The sequence below is a fragment of the Phascolarctos cinereus genome, unplaced genomic scaffold (assembly GCF_003287225.1).
Source record: "Phascolarctos cinereus isolate Bilbo 61053 unplaced genomic scaffold, phaCin_HiC Scaffold_2;HRSCAF=192, whole genome shotgun sequence".
Classification (NCBI taxonomy): Eukaryota; Metazoa; Chordata; class Mammalia; order Diprotodontia; family Phascolarctidae; genus Phascolarctos; species Phascolarctos cinereus.
In genome coordinates this window covers 253,373,012-253,389,908 of record NW_027555625.1, presented here as the reverse complement: position 1 = coordinate 253,389,908, position 16,897 = coordinate 253,373,012, and the positions used below count along the sequence as shown (strand labels likewise).

The window sequence follows — 16,897 nt, the reverse complement described above, 5'->3', positions numbered from 1 at the left end:
GAAAGCATTAACTGGTTAGAACAAGTTCTTTTTGCAATAAGGTATCTTCTATTCATGTAGCGAGGTTGTTCAAAATTCTTTGGAAACTGTAACTTATGGAACTGTAACCTTGTTCATTGACCCTTTGATGATTATAAATAACAGGTGAAGCATCAAACAGAAAGATGTATGTTTAAAAAAAGTATTTGATGTTGTGATGGAGGAGGTCCAGCACAGGGCCCAGGCTAAGGAAGGATTCTCTCTAGATGTTTCTGTTTTTGAATGATATTACTTTGATCATATATTAAGCCCCATGACATTGTTGAGCCCTCTGGAGGAGATCTGTGATTACCCAAAGTATCTGTCTGTCCATCTACACAGGGAAGACCAAATGGATGAGAACTGTTTATTGCTCAGATTTCAACTTGCAAATTGAATGGACAAAACGTAGAACATGGAATGAGATATTCCAAAAGGCAAAAGACAGAGGTCTGCAGCCAAAAATAACTTAACACAGCAACATTAAGTATCATCCTTCAAGGAGAAAAAAATGGCTCTTCAGTAAAATAGAGAATTTTTAGATATTTCTGATGAAAAAAAACTGAAAAGGAGCTTTAGACAGCTCTATTGTTAGTAAGTTCTTCTTAACATCATGCCTAAATTGACCTCTTTCAAACTTGCATCCATCTGTTGTTCCTGGTACTGCCCTCTGGGGCCAAAAAGAACAGATCTGATTTCTCTTCCAGGTGACAGAGAATCCTTCAGGCCAGGCATACCTAGTCCTTTGGTCCTGTCGTCATATAATGTGGCCTTAAAGCCTTTCACCATCCTGATTGTTCTCTGGCCAGTTTTCTGCTTATCAGAACCCTGGCACCCAGAACTGAACGTAATACCGTGTATGAACTATGTGACACTGCTCTCTCTTACCTGTCTAACCACTCTCTCATTCTCCTTTACTAGATCTTTATCCAGCTTTTAACTCTTCACCATATTGTCCCCTAAGCTCTCTCCTGAGCTGTCTTCCCTTCTCCCTCTAAATAAATAAATAAATAAATAAATAAATAAATAAATAAATAAATAAATAAATAAATAAATAAATAAATAAATAAATAAATAAATAAATAAATAAATAAATGCTTAGCACAGTGCCTGGCATATAGCAGGTGCTATATACATGCTTACTCATTTTCATTCCCCCCCTTACCTCTGTTTCACTTGGTGATCCTGTCAGCTCACATAGGTTCAATTATCATCTCTGTGCAGGTGATTTTCATATTTTTCCAGCCCTAACATCTCTCCTGACCTCTTGCATCTTCAACTGCATATTTGACATCTCAAATTGGATGTCCTATAAACATCTTAAACTTGACATGTCCAAACCAACTCATTATCTTTCTCCCCCAAACCCTATTCCCTTTCAGACTTCCCTATTGTTGAGGTTACCACCATCTGCGTAGTTACCCAGGCTTACAACCTAGGTGCATCCTCACCTCTCTACTCTCTCTCTCACTCGCCATGTCCAATTAGTTGTAAAATTCTGCCATTTTACCTTCATAACTTAATCTTTCATATATCCCTTTTTTTTCCTCTAACACTGCCACCAACCTGGGGCAGGCCTTCATCATTTTATGCCTAGACTATTACAATAGCTTACTTGTTGGTCTCCCTGCCTAAAATCTCTTCCCACTCCAGTTGATCTTCCACTTTGGCTGTCTAATTGATTTCCTTTAAGTGCAGGTTTGATTTATCACCGCCCTTTTCGATCAACTCTAACAACTCCCTATCACCTCCAGGATCAAATATAAAATCCTCTCAGGCTTTTGAAGCCCTTCAAAATCTGTCCCCTTCCTACCTTTCTGGTCTTCTTACACCTTAACTCCCTCTATGTACTCTGATCCAGTGACTCTGGCCTCCTTGCTGTTCCTTGCACATAACATTCCATCTCACATCTCCAGCCATTTTCATTGACTGTGAATGTTCTCACTGCCTGGGATGTTCTCACTCATCTCCACCTCCTGGCATACCTGGCTTCCTTTTAGTCCTAGCTAAAGTCACATCTTCTGCAAGAAGCCTTTCCCAGTCTTCCCAAATCTTCCTTCTGAAATAATCTCCAGTTTATCTTGCGTATATCTTATTTATGTGTAGTTGTTTGCATGTTGCCTCCCATATTAGATAGTGAGCTCCATGAGAATGGGGACTGGTTTGTTTCTTTTTAAACTTTGTTTATGTCCCCAATGTTTAGCACATGGTATGTGCTAAATAAATGCTTGTTGACTGACTGACTGACATGAGGTTAAATGAAGATATAGTACAGTGGGACTATCACCCCCTTATTCCTGGAAATTATACCCCTCCTAATGCAGCCCAAGGTTACATTAGCTTATTTGGCCACCACAGCATACTGTCAAAAAACAAAATTAAGTTAATCTAGTGTGACTGTTCTTGATGAATCCACTCTGGCACTTTGTAATCACTGCTTGCCTTCCTAGTTGGCAAATAACTCTCTCTTTAATAAATTCTAGAATTTCCCAGGAATTTTAGTCAAGCTCTTTGGCCAGTTGTATGTAGAGTCTGTTCTCTTCAAAATTAGGACATTTGCCAGTCTTGGGCTGCCTTTCCTGGTTCACTGATTGCTGAGATATCATTGACAGTGGCTCAGCAATCACTTCTGCCAGTTCTTTCAGGACCAAAAGATGTCGTGCCTCTAGTTCACATAACTTCAGTTCATAAGGCAGCTAAATGTTTTCTTAGTTTCTCCCCCTTCTTATCTTGAATATCAGTCATTTTTGTTTTGTTATTACCAATGTAAGTCGTTCTTTGAGAAGAAAACAAGTGGGGTAAAAGTTGAGCATATCTACATCCTCTGTTATCAGTGATCATCTTCCCCTCACCCCAAGCAAAGCTCTTCACCTTTGTTGATCCTACTTTTTCTCCCAATATAGTTCAGAACAATAATAACAAACCTTTTTCATTGTCTTACCTTCCATCATCAATCTCAGCCTATTCTGAGCTTTAGCATTTTGGACATTGTTTTTATAAGGTTCTACAACACTTACATTCATCTTCTGTTGCCTGACTTCACTTCCATCATTTATATATTTCCTTTTTTAATCTAAGTTTGTCTGTGAGTTCCTTGTTTATCCATTTCAGTCTTTTCAAACAATCCATTATTTTCTCCTCATTAGAATTGTTTCCTTTAGTGTCTTTGGAATTTCATTCTTGAATATTTCCCATTCCTCCTACACTGACTTCCCCTGAAGCATTTTAATTCATTGGCTCCTACCTGTCATTCTCCTGGTTCCCTTGAAATCTGCTTTCCCCAAATCTAGGGGCACATGTCACATTATATCTAGTATTTTTTCTCTTTCTATAGCATAAAGTTTAGGATAGAGTGATCATTTCCTTTAAAGTTCCCACTGTTTGTAGTCCAACTACTGGTTCTTTCCTGTTGATAAGAATCAGATCAGAATAGAATTTCTCCTTTTTGCTTCCTTCGCCTTTTGAAAGTGGAAATTATCGTTAAAACAAGTCAAATTAGTAGCTGTTCTGCTTTTGGCAGCAAACTCCAGAAAATGATCGGATAATTAAAGTTCCCCATTACTACTATCTCATACCCCTGGGTCTGGCTTATGATCTGTTCCCCGGATTCTCCGTGTATTTTTTCTTTCAGTAATGACAAAATTACTTCTACTTCTCTTTCCTTTGACCTTTAAACAAATGCTTTCAATCATGCTCTTTTCCTTCTGTTTCCTGGATATCCTCGCAGGAGTATACTTTGTTAATATATAATTTTACTCCACCCCTGCTCCCTTTTACCTGTCCTAGTCTTTTTTGAATAAGATATAACCATCCTGAATGTGGGTTTTATCACACTGACTCTTAGTGATATTAATATTGCCCCCTTGCATGAGAATTGCTAGTTTTTCTTGTTTGTTTTCTGTATTTTGGTCATTTATATATAGACACTTGAAGCTGTAAATTTTACTATTGGTTATTTTGGGGGGACTACTGTAAATTTCTGGGTGCTTTCTGGCAGGATGGCAGGATAGAGGGAGGGTGAGTCTTTGGAGGACCTCAATGAATCAAGTACTACTGCTCTGCTTCATCCTGCTTTTCTGGATGTCAGGATCAGCTGTTCTTGCTTTTGGCTGGTGGCTTCAATTTAGAGGCAGTGAAAGGAAAGTGGGATTTATCTTGAGAGGATGCATTTCCTCAGTTTTTCTACATAAGCATTGTGTATGCTATTTGGAGCAAGTACCCTTACAATGACAGTAGAATTCTTCAGGTACCATGGAGCCATGAGGGCATCTGTGTCTGATCTGGATAATTTTTCCCTTGTGATCTTTGCTGTGGAGGTAACCAGAGGAGTATTTGTATTTGTAAGTAAAAGGATGGCTGTATAAAAAGTTCAGACAATATAAAGAAATATAACGGTTACCTTTATTACCATAGATACCAGGCTGAAGATGTGACTAGTGCTAAATTCCCACTCACTGGGATCATTGTTGTTAAGTTGCTGGTATCACAGTCTATATTGCCCTTATTGATGGCTTAGCATGGTATCTGACACATAGTTGTACCTTGTTCTCTTATCTTTTTTCTCTCCTTTACCTTACCTAGTGAATTAGTAAATCTCTGTCTTTTAGGCTGAGGCCCAAAGCAGTGGGGCCAATAGATCTTTGGCATAATGTGTTCTTTTTTGTGTGATCCACAATTCAAGAGATATGATGTAAAATTCCTCTTGAATGATATTTAAAACCAAAGACTTTCATACTAAATGTCACAAGAGACATCTTCTTAACCAGCTGTCATAATCAAAAGGCACTGAAGTTTAAAATGGGGTAAAATATCCCCAAATGAAACATTTTGTTTTATAATTCTTTAATGTATATATTATATAATATTCTCTTTTCCTCTCCTCCTTGATTGGGGATCTTGCCTTATATTTTACTGAGAAAGTAGAGACCATTTTCAGTAAGCTCCTTCTCCCCTTCACTTCATCCAGAACCCCTTGACAGCATCCCCCACTTCTCCTTTAATCTAGACTCTGATAATGAGGTGACCTTTCTCCTTGCTAACAGTAATCCATTATATTGTACTCTTGATCCCATCCCCTTTCATCTTCTTCCTTAGCAGGCTTCCCTGTCGATCATCTCCACCTGTCTTCAGTCACTTCCCATCTACTGGTTCCTTCCCTGCTGATTACAAAACATACCTAAATCATCATTTTCATCCTTAAAAGAACTTCATTAGACTCTGCCATTTCCTATAGCTATCCTGTATCTTTCCTGTCATTCTCAGTTACAGTACTGAAAAATGTGCATCTTTTCCTTTCTCATCCACTTTTCAGTGCTTTGAAATCTGGTTTCTAAACTGAAAAGCCAGAGAGAAGAGAGTATCAAGGAGGAGAGAGTGATCAACAGTGTCAAAGGCTACAGAGAGGTCAAGGAGAATGGGGACTCAGACAAAACCATTGGAATTGACAACTATGGGACCATTAGTAACTTTAGACAGAACATCTTCAGTAGAATGATAAGATTGGAAGCTATATTATAAGGGGCGAAAAAGAGGGTGAGAGAAGAGAAAATGGAGGCTCCTATTGTATACTGTTTTTGAGGAGTTTAGTCACAAAGGACAGAAGAGAAATAAAGTGATAGTTAGCAGGGACAGAAGGAATGGGGAGATATGGCCATGCTTGTACATAGTAGAGAAGAAGAGATTGAAAATAAATTAAAGAGTGGGGATGACATAGCAATCTGTTGGAGGAGATGTGATGTAATGGGATCCCTTGAACAAGTAAAGGGGTTAGCCTTGGTATTAGTTAAGCCACTTTATCATTTGAGGCAGAGATGAAGGAGAACAGAGAGGCAAGAAGATACCCGAGTAAAAGGAAATGAGGAAGAGGGGAAAAGAGGGAGCTTAATAATAATAGGTGCTTAATAAATGATTGTTGATGGATAGTTATTCCTTATATACTGGGGTGTGTGTGTGTGTAGATATATACTGTCTCCCCTGATAGGATGTGAGCTCCTTGAGAAATGAGGACTCTTTCATTTTTGTCTTTGTATGCTCCTATCACTGCCTGGCACAGAGGAGAATCTTCATAAATGCTTGTTGGGGGAGAAAAAAGAAAAAATGATTGTTGATTGATAATGTAGTGCATTAAATGTATCTATGCATTTTATCTGTCACACCCACAGTAAATTATACAATTCTTGTGATCCTATCTTATCTAAACCTTTTATCCTAGCCCTTAATATAGTGTTCATATAAAGTAAGCATAATAGCCTAGTTAGGTGGATAAATGAATGGTAAATTCATGTATATAAAATCCTTGTTTCCTTTCTCCTGTCTGTATTCAGTCCTAATTTATATCGTTCCCCAAATTTCTTCAGTGCAGTGGAAATTTTTAAACTTTTTTTTTGCTATCTCTACAGCTCTAGAATATTTCTGAGTAGGCACTAACACAATAGATATTGAAACCTTTCAGACTTTTAAAGGGTGTTGTCTTGGTGTTCCCTATTTCAAAGAAACTGACATCTTAAAGTCATGCATCTTCTGCTATATTCTTCCTTCCCCCTCATTGATTTTGTATATTCATTGAAAAGTGACTTGTTTCAGTTGCTTTAAGCCAAACCAAATAATCTTCAAAATGCAATGTGATGCTTTTCTTCCTTCTCCCCACCTCCCCACCCCCGCACCCCCCAGGACGGAGAAGTTTACTGCATAGATGCCCGTTTCTATGGCAACATCAGTCGTTTTATAAACCACCTCTGCGAGCCCAACCTCATTCCTGTGCGTGTCTTCATGTCACATCAGGACTTGCGCTTCCCTCGGATTGCCTTCTTCAGTACACGGCAGATAGAAGCAGGAGAAGAGCTAGGGTACGTACTATTGCATTGTCTTATACTTGCATGTCCTCTTCTTAAATTTTGTATACATTTGTATACACATACATACTCAGGTAATGGTGGAATGTGTTTCCCATATACTCATTTGTATAAGTATAAATACTATTTGTAAAGTGCTTAGCAGAGTGCCTGGCGCAGAATAGGTTTTTAATAAATGCTTACCTTCCCATGTGTGCACATATTTGGCTGTTTTATGTTGGTGGATCTTTGCTTTATGCCAAAAGTACTTTTTTTCAGTTTTCTGTCTGTAGCAATTAGCACATTAGTAATGAGGAAAAGTTTGGCCCTCACTTTAATTTCACCTAGCCCATATGGCAGGAGCTGGTCCAGTTTTTCCTCCAGTGGTGTAAATACAATATAGGTTTAAAAAATGGAACAGCAATGTTCTAACAGTCCATAAAATGAGACCATTTTTATGGGAAATCAATCCTTACCTATGTACAATGGGGATTCAACTCTTAACACTGTGCATTGCTGTGACATTCCTTATTTTCTACAGCTAAGTAGTAAGGGTAAAAGGAGTTCAAGAAGTCTTGTATTGCTGTTGCTGTAGAAATCTGTGATAAAGATAAATTGAGGCAACAAAGCTCCAAGCACGATTAATTTTTTACCAAAGCTAGCAGTTACTAAATGAATTGGAACCAAGCCTCTTCAGAAACCAGGGATGCTGTCTGGGAGTTTACAGAGCATTCTCATAGTTGATAATAGCAAGTTTACATAATATTCAGTAAATCTTAGGCTATTTCCAAAAAAGGGATAGAATGAGGAATTAGAAAGTTGGTACAGTTATTGTGGAGTACACAAACCTTCTTGCTAATTGGCTGAGATATAGGTATTGATTAATGGAATATTTTACATTAGTAGGTTATGACATCATCTGAAAGAAATAGGGAGCTTCCAAAAAGGCACTAGCTTCTAACAAACAAAAATAGGGGAACTCCAAATTGGGAACTACCTCTCACAATGGAAAACTACTTCTCACACCCACTCTCCTGTATCCCAGTTGCCTTCAGCAAGCATTTCTCTTAAATCATGATTTTACAGCATACAAGACCTAGTTCACAAAGCAAGGATAATCATGATATAAATGAAATTAATTAATCTTAGATTACACAATTCCTGCTTTTGATTCTTGGGAGGCATGTGTCCCATGAATCATTCTCTATAGACAGACATATGCTGATTCTAGTAGGATTACATCCATATTATATGTGTATGTGTGTGTATGTTCAGCATCTTGGATCACCGTAACATTCTCAGGGGCTAAGTTTGAGCAAGCTTGAGTACAACAATTAATACAATAGTGAATACAAGGTGGAAAGATAGTTATGAGAACTAAGATAATAAGAACCCATTTAAGTACGGTTGACAATATGCCTTCGCCAGAAAATGAGAAAGTTACCTAAGAAAACCAGGAAGAATGATCCTGTATGAATTACTATGCTCTGCAGTTTCCTGAGTTTCATTCATAAGCTGTTGTAGTTCATGGACATTGGTGATAATCTCTTCTACTTATTGATATAGGAACAACAAACTTATTAATAATAATTGCTCAGGCTTCTCCCTGGGAAGCAGTGAGAATATCTAATACCAAGTAGGTCTGCAAAAACCGTCTCTGCTGAAGAATGAACTCCCACCTGGAAGAAGAGGACAGCACTAGATGTTTCAGCAATGGCTGCAGTTGTTCCTTGGGACAACTTTTCATTTTCAGTAGAAATTTTCCTAATTGATCTCATGACAGCCCATCCTCAAATTTGAGAATACCGACCAGAGAAATTTTGGTCCATGAGTAGATTCCTTTATAGGGTTTGGAGGCTTATATTTTCTTTCTCTGCTCATGCTACCATGCCCCCAGATTTCTAGTAGTCCTTCCTATTAGGCCCATAGAATGATTATAAACTGATACTGGTGGGGCCAAATAGGCTAACCCACATGTCCCATACTACACCAGGGGAAGAGAAGAAAAGGCTACTGCAGCACAAAGGAAAATTGACCTGGAGTTACTAATCTCCATGACTTTGGACTTTAAATGTCTTTCTTATAAGAGTTACAAAACAAAGGTTCCTAGATTGAGTATTGTCATTAAAGTAGGTTTTAGCACAAATGAAAGATTCTTGTTCATTAGTATTTGGGAGCATGAAAGTCTTACTACATTTTTGTCTCGTAGTATCTCCTACAAAGATAGTAGTATTTTCACCCTTGCTTCTATTGGTACAGAGAGGAAACTCATTTGACAAAGGTTATGCAAGTGGGAATGAGGGAATCTTGTCCTTAATAATCATATAACTGGCCTTCAAAAATTACCTTAAAAGTTTTTGAAATGTGAGGAAACTTAAGAGGCTTAATTGTCATTGACAGTGGTCTTTGCGCTTGGAATGGACCTTCCCCGGCTAATTGGGTTCCATTGGTCTTCAGAAAATGCTTCATATAGACTCTGTCTCCACAATGGAAGTTGTGTAACAAAAAGTCCAAAGGCCCTGTCTATACTTCTGTTCCCATGTCATGGAGTTCTTTTAGTCTGCTCTATAGTTCCTGTATATTAGAAACAGTGGAAGTATCTCTTCCTAGTAATGATGTATATACAGTGGAGAAAGGTTTTGTTTTTATTGGAGGGTGTCCAAATAACATTTTGTAGAGAGAGATATGTAATTCCCCATTTGGTCTGCTTCACAGGTGAAATAAAGCAAGCGGAAGTACATCAGGCATTTTAAGATAGGTTGCAGAATACAGTTTGCCAATCATAGCCTTAAGTTCTTTGTTTATACATTCATCTTGGCCTGAATTCTGTGCGTAATAGGGAGTTTGAAACTTAGGAGTTATCCCAAGAGCATAATATGTTTGGGAAAGAACAAAATCAGTGAAAAGAAACTCCCCTGTCTGAATCTACACGTGCCAGCAGACCATACTAGGGCACAGTCTCTTTGGGAAGCATTTTAGCCATAAAATTAGCTGTAGCTTTAGAACCAGGAAATGCTTGTATCCACTGAGTGAACTGATCTACAATAAAAAGGCAAACTTTCTAATGACCTAACTTGGACATACATTTAAAATCAATCTGCAAATGTCCAAAGGGAGTAGAAGTTAAAAGGTTACCACAAAAGGCAACTTTACAAAAACATGTCGGTTATATGTCTGACAAGTGGGACAGGAAGCAGTAATATGAGCTGCAACTACAGTAATACCTGATGCTGCCCATGCCTGCTGTAGTGTTTCAACAATTCCTTGAGTTCAAAACCGGCCCCCCTTATGAACAGAAAGATATAACTGGTAATAGAAGCCTTAGGGGTGGAGTTGCTTTCCACAGTCACGCAGATCCTGTCTATCTGTTTAGCCTTAAACTATTGTTTCCATTTTCCAACTTCAGAGTCATTATGGACAAGATTTAAATTGTCTTCCCAAGGAATGGGAGATATGAAATACATGTTAAAGTCCTTTTAGAGCCTTGAGTTTTGCAGCAGCATCCACACAGCTACACTGTCATGAGACAGGATCTGTTCCATTGGTGTGAGCAGGGCAATGAACAATGACTAAAGCAGTTGGTAGTTTGATAGCAGATAAAAGTTCCTGATGGAGTCTGCATTAGTATGATGACTTTGTTGTCAGATGTCAGAAAGCCTTTTTGTAGCCATTGTGTCCCAGTGATGTTACGGATGCTGAATGCATACATGTGTCAGTATAGATGGTTGCACTGTTACCATCAGCACGATGTCAGGCTTCTGTGAGTGCAGTCAACTCAGTTGCTTGGGCTTTGAAATGAAATATCAAAGAGGTTGCCCAGAAGGTTGGAGATATTTCATTTCAAAGCCCAAGCAACTGAGTGCTTGAGTACTGGATGACATTGCCCCAAAAAAGACCCATCAGTATACAGAACATAATCAGAATTCTGCAAAGGGATGTCAGATCATCATGGAGTTTTTCAGCCACGTCCACTAGAGAGGAATAGTCATATAGTGGCTCCCCAGAGATTGGTAGATGGAGGAGTAATGTAGTAGGCTTGAGGATGGCACATCACGTAAGAATAATATTCTGTTTCCCTAGCAAAGTCACTTCATACTTAGCAAGTCTAATCAGAAAAGGCTATGGTGAAATGAAAGGACTTCAACCTCATGGGGGCATAATAGCATTAGAATGGTACCAAGAACTAAGTCACAAGCCTTCTCTACTAAAAGGGCAGTGGTAGCCACAGCCTATAGGCAGGGTGATGCTCCAGCAGCCAGAGCCTCAAGGTGTACAGAGTAATATGCTACTGGGTAAGGAGAACTTCTGAGTAAGGACACCATGACAACTGGAGAGCAGTTCGGAACTATACTTAAAGGGCTATAAAATTGTGTATACCCTTTGATCCAGCAATACTAGTGCTAGGTGTATATCACAGAGACATCCAGAAAAAAAAGGGAAAAGGACCTCTTTGTACAAAAACATTTATAGCAGCTCTTTTTGTGGTGGTTAAGAATTGGAAATCGAGTGATGTCCATTAGTTGGGGAATGGCTAAACAAGCTGTGATATATGATTGTCATGGGATACTACTGAACTATAAGAAATGACAAGCAGGATGATTTCAGAAAAACTTGGAAAGACTTACATGAACTGATGCATGGTGAAGTGAACCAGGAGAATGTTGTACAGAGTAACAGCAATATGATTCGATGAAGAGCTGTGAATGATTTGACTTTTCTTAGCAATGCAGTGATCCAAGACAATCCCAAGGGACTAATGATGAAGCATACTCTTCCCCCTCCAGAGAAAGAAGTGATATTGTTTGAATACAGACTAAAGCATGCTGTTTTTACTTTCTTTCATTTTTTTAATTTGAGTCTTGTACAAAATAACTAGTATGGAAATGTTTTACTGTCTCAGGAAGGGGGAAGGGGAGGAATAGAATTTGAAACTCAAAACTTTAAATAAAAATGTTTAAAAAAAAACCCCAACAGCCACCAAGGATGCCATCTGGGGGTTTACAGAGTATTCTTATAGTTATTAATAAGGGACATAACAGATTTTTATATTATTGTGTAAATCTTAGGTACTTCCAAAAAAGGGAGAGAATTGAGGAATTGGAATATTGGTACAGTTCCTGAGGAGTAAACAAGCCTTTTTCCTGATTGGCTGAGATATAGGCATTGATTAATGGAATATTTTACGTCAGTAGGTTATGACAGCATCTGAAAGAAATAGGGAGCTTCCAAAAGGATACTAGCTTCTGACAAACAAAAATAAAAGAACACCAAATTGGATATTGCTTCTCACAGTGGGAAACTACCTCTCACACCCACTCTTCTGTTTCCCAGTTGCCTTCAGCAAAGCATTTTTCTCATATCACATGATTTTGCAGCACAACAAGGCCTACCACAGAAAGCAAGGATAATTGTGATATAAATGGAGCTAATTAATCTTAGATTTCACACTATTAAATTTTTGGTTTGGAGTAAAACATTTCTTTATGACAAATTCTGGCATTATTTACTTTTGCCTTTATTATAAATCTAGATAACTACATTTTATGTTTAAAAAGGGCAACATATAAATGAATTAACTTAATTTTTCTTAGAATATGATATAGATGGAGATTAGGTCACAGTCTGCCATAGGGACCTTCAGGATAGCATAGTGGAAAGGTAGAGTCAAAACACATGAGTTCAAATCCAAGCTCTCCTACTTACTCCCTGTATGACCTTGGGCTCATCATTTTACTTTTCTGTGCCTTAGTTTCTTCATCTCTAAAATGATAAATTGGACTAAATGACTGTAAAGTCTCTTTCATCTCCAGATCACACAAAATCTACCAGGTCAGTTTCTTAGACCTTGCAGGAATTCTCTTTCCAAGATACTCCAGAGATTGGTCTTTGAAGCTCTGCTTGAACACTTCCCAGGAACAGAGATCTTACTTCCTATCAGTACATTCTTTTTCATTATGTGTGGATTTAATTGTTCCCTCATATATGAGAGAAACAGCATTGTGTATTGAGTGGAAAGTCATCTTGGAGTTAGGAAGACTTGGAGTCCAGCTCTGCTTCTGTTACATACTAGCTGAATGACCAAGAATGTCTCTTACTCCATGTCTTGGGCAGTTCTCTTCAGCTGTAACTTACCAGTGAGTGGCTGACATGTATCGGTGGGGGAAGTTTCCACAATAGGTCTTCCCTACACCAATAGCATCCCAGGTCCAAAGGAAAAAGACGAACACAATTTTTTCTTACTCTGATCAACTTAGCTGACCATTAAATAGAACTGAGATAGATTTTATATATATGTGTGTGTGTGTATATATATATATGTATATGTGTGTGTGTGTGTGTGTGTGTGTATATATATATATATATATATATATATATATATATATCCATCCTGTCTTTGATTTATAAAACAGATTAGTGGAACCTTTTCTTTTTTTTTTTAAAAGCTTACTTCTTGTTTACATGACTTTTCATGAAATTTTTTTCCCTGTAAGCAACTGAGGTAATAAAAATTTATTTCCCTACTATACAGACGTAGTAAAATTCTAAGCTTTTTCTACTTATGAAATTCTACAATTAGTTTATCCCCATCATTTTGTAAGTGAGAAGAAAACTAAGGTGCAGAAAGGGATACAGCTTTCACAGATGTCATAGCAAGCTGTTGGCAGAACTGGGACTGGAATTGGTCCCTTGATGTCCAGTAAAGTTTTTTACACTGGATCTGGGTATCCTCATTAGCCCTTCCCTTTCTGCTGGGTCTTTTTTGCTCAGTTTGGTCTATAATATCCATTTCTGTTTCCTAGGCTTTGGACCTTGGAACTCTCAACATCACCCTACCCTGTCCTTTTATTTTTATATCACAATATTTTCTAAATATATCCCTCGCCCTCTCCTATATGTCAAGCTACCATTTGTAACAAAGATTTTTTTTTAAAAAAAGGAAAAAAAAATAGAAAAAACCAACCCAGCAGCTGTGCCCAGCAGCATATACCCTATTCCATACCCTTAGTTGCACTTCTGTATCACTCTCCATCCCCTTCTCCCAAGATTCTTTTGAATGAGATTTCCTATAAGATCTTTAACTTCCAACTGTGGGTAAACAGCCTTCTGTGTTTCCTAGATAATACAAATCTATGAAACATTCATGGACAGTTAATCTCTTTCCTAGTTAGTATATGTTCTTTTATATTCCCTTTGTTTTGTTCCTTTTCCTTTTGTGAATTTCTTTTCCCCTTTGATCCATTCTTGTTTAATATTGTGATTCCCCAAATCCTGGAACCCTGCATTCAGCTTCTACTGTACAGCCATAGACCTTTGGCAACGTGAGAATGGGAATATGGATCACGGGATTCTTTTGACCGCATTAACCTTTTCCTGTGGGCCTTTTCCGCTAGAAACCAAAGTCACTGAAGTCTAGGCTCTGGTATTTAACTGTCTGGATGAATGAGTGCTTTGAACCAGAAACTCTTATTATGGAGATGTGTGTACTTTTACTTTATTAAGGTCCCCACCCCTTCCCAACTATCAGACCTACAGGAAGTTGACCTAGGATTTCATATTGAGAACTGATGGATGGGTCTCTTTTTCCACACATGATCTCATAAGAGCTCCTTTTCACAGCTTTTTGATGTTAGGATTCATTCCTTTCCTAGCTAAGTCTGAAGCAGCACACCTGTTTAGAAATGACAAAAAAGAAGAATATTATAGTGATAATAACTAAGCCAAGTAGGGTGAATAATGAATGAAAAATGAGTTTCCCCTCAGCATTTCATTAACATTTCAGTATTAGTTGATTTGCTAGAAATAAAAGATTTAGAGGCCCTACATATTTCCATTCTCTAACCATGTCACAGTCAAATCAGTGCTGATATCTCCACCTTCACTCATCTAGCCTAGCACTTACTCATCCATTAATTCACTCATTGAGCAAATATTTATTATGTGCAGGAACCTGTGGAGGAAAGGCCTTTGAGGAACTTAAGATCTGTGGTGAAAGTTTCTCTTGCAATGATGCCATGACTCAATATTCTCCTCTCTCTTTCCCACCCTTGATTTGATCTTTTCAGGTTTGACTATGGAGACAGATTCTGGGACATCAAAGGCAAGTTCTTTAGCTGTCAATGTGGGTCCCCCAAGTGCAAGCACTCCAGCGCAGCCCTGGCCCAGCGTCAGGCAAGCTCTTCCCAGGATACCCAAGAGAACGGGCTCCCAGATACCAGCTCTGCTGCGGCTGCTGACCCTTTTTGAGGCCCTGATCACCAAAACTGACATTGTTTCAACTCTCTAGATTTAAATACTGTTTAAATTTCCATTTAAAGAGGACAAGAAATCTACAAATGAAGTCCAAGAGAGGTCATAAGATTTAGGGGCTGTGCCACCGACTGTTACTTGAGGAATTATGAAATAACATGCTGAATACTTTTTTGTTTCCGGTAAGTTCCCAGTTCAGTAGCCTGGGGCTAGGGGGGGTGGGTGTGGGGAGAGATGTGATGACCCATTTTACTAGGGGAAATGTCAGAAACACCATCTGTGGGTATGTGATAATGGTGTTGTCAGAGGCAAGGGAGAGGTTCCCAGCCATCTTAAAATGGCATTACTAGTTAGGCAAGGCCATTCAGTCAAGCAATGTCCCCAGTCCATGACAGTGAACTTTGAAGTACTTGATGTCACTCTTCCTAAAGTTTCCAGAAGTGATTCACTTGGCATAGGCCTTCTGAGTTTCTGATGGTGGTTTTTGCGCATTTTCAAGTTTTAATTTCTTCCTCTGGATCTGGTGATTTCCCAGTGAAGCTGTTGAAATAATTTTGGGCACTGCACACTCTTCTAAAAGATGCCTGTTAGTCATCAAACTCACCTTTCTGGAGTCCTTTTCTTTCCCTTTCTTGAAGCCCCTATTTTGTGCCAGCCTGCCAAAGCCACCATCACTCCCACAAGCTGTCTCCGTTAAGAATCTGGCCTCCTTTGAGGCCTCCTCGGCATGTTACTGGTTCAGTGTTTGTTTCCACGGGTGACACATTACAGAAGGATTTGTCTCTTCTTTCACATTAACAGTCTTAGGGAGGAAGTTTTAAAGGAATTGTACAAGACACTAACTTGGAAAAATCAGTTTGCTTTTTAAGAAATATATATATATCTAGACACATATATCAAACCTCTGACTGGCATTTCTTTGAGAGGCTACTGAGCTCAGTAAGAGCTGCGGAGAGCCAAGGATCGTGTAACAGGGAGAAGATACCAACGCACCAGCTCGTCTGCTCCTGTCAGTTTATTTGATGCTGGGCACCTTTTAATTTTTAAGCCACATGCTATGATGATTAATAAACTGATTTATTTTCTACCATTATTGAACATTAGGACAAACAAAAAAATAAAAAAAAAACCAACACAAACAACGGTGCTGATTCTGGTGTGATTTTTACTCACCAAGTGAATATAAACTATCAATTGTATAAAAAGAACAAAGTGATTTTAGTATAAAATGCAGGAGAACCTTTTTTTAAATTGTTAGTATTGTAGTGTGAATAAATTTGCCATCAACTTTTGTGTGATGGCTTGGCAGGTCATATAATTTTTTTTGCATCTATCTTTTTAAATACTGTAATTAGTGCAGTAACCGTGGGTTATTTTGTGCAACTCTTCTAAAACATTCATAATGCGGTCATGTTTATTTTTTTCTGTTAAAATGTTTTTGACAGTTTTAAGAGCAGTCTTTTGGCTCAGACCATTTCTTGTTCTGTTTTCAATGAAATCAATAAAAAAAAAGTACTTTAAATGAGTTTTTTATTATGATACTGTGTTTCTCAAGTGGTGTCTGCAAAAAACGCCCCAGCTTTGACTGGATAAGATGCTTACAGTTTAAATACAGACTTTGTTTAACCAGCAGCTCTAGTCCTAAGAGATTATATCTGTCCCTTCATCTTTGAGTGTCTGACCCAGGTTGTGAATACGTGGGGTATCAGGAATGCTTAGATATGCCTCAGTCAACCTCCTTCTCACACTTAGACAGGGCTCTCCCAGCAGCTCAGCACATGGGGTGGCCTGAAGAGTAACTT

General features: G+C 38.3%; 1 protein-coding gene across 11 annotated transcripts in view; it reads left to right on the top strand.

The window, feature by feature from the left end:
- The window catches only part of EHMT1 (euchromatic histone lysine methyltransferase 1), a 297,878-nt gene extending 281,258 nt beyond the window's left edge, over nt 1-16,620 (top strand). For all 11 annotated transcript variants that reach the window (XM_078149928.1, XM_020981693.2, XM_020981698.1 and 8 more), the window contains 2 exons: nt 6,688-6,863; nt 14,912-16,620. In XM_078149928.1, the coding sequence (XP_078006054.1) occupies nt 6,688-6,863; nt 14,912-15,092 (357 nt within the window). In that variant the 3' untranslated portion in view covers nt 15,093-16,620. The remainder of the gene's footprint in view (nt 1-6,687; nt 6,864-14,911) is intronic.
- Nucleotides 16,621-16,897: the final 277 nt, after the last annotated feature.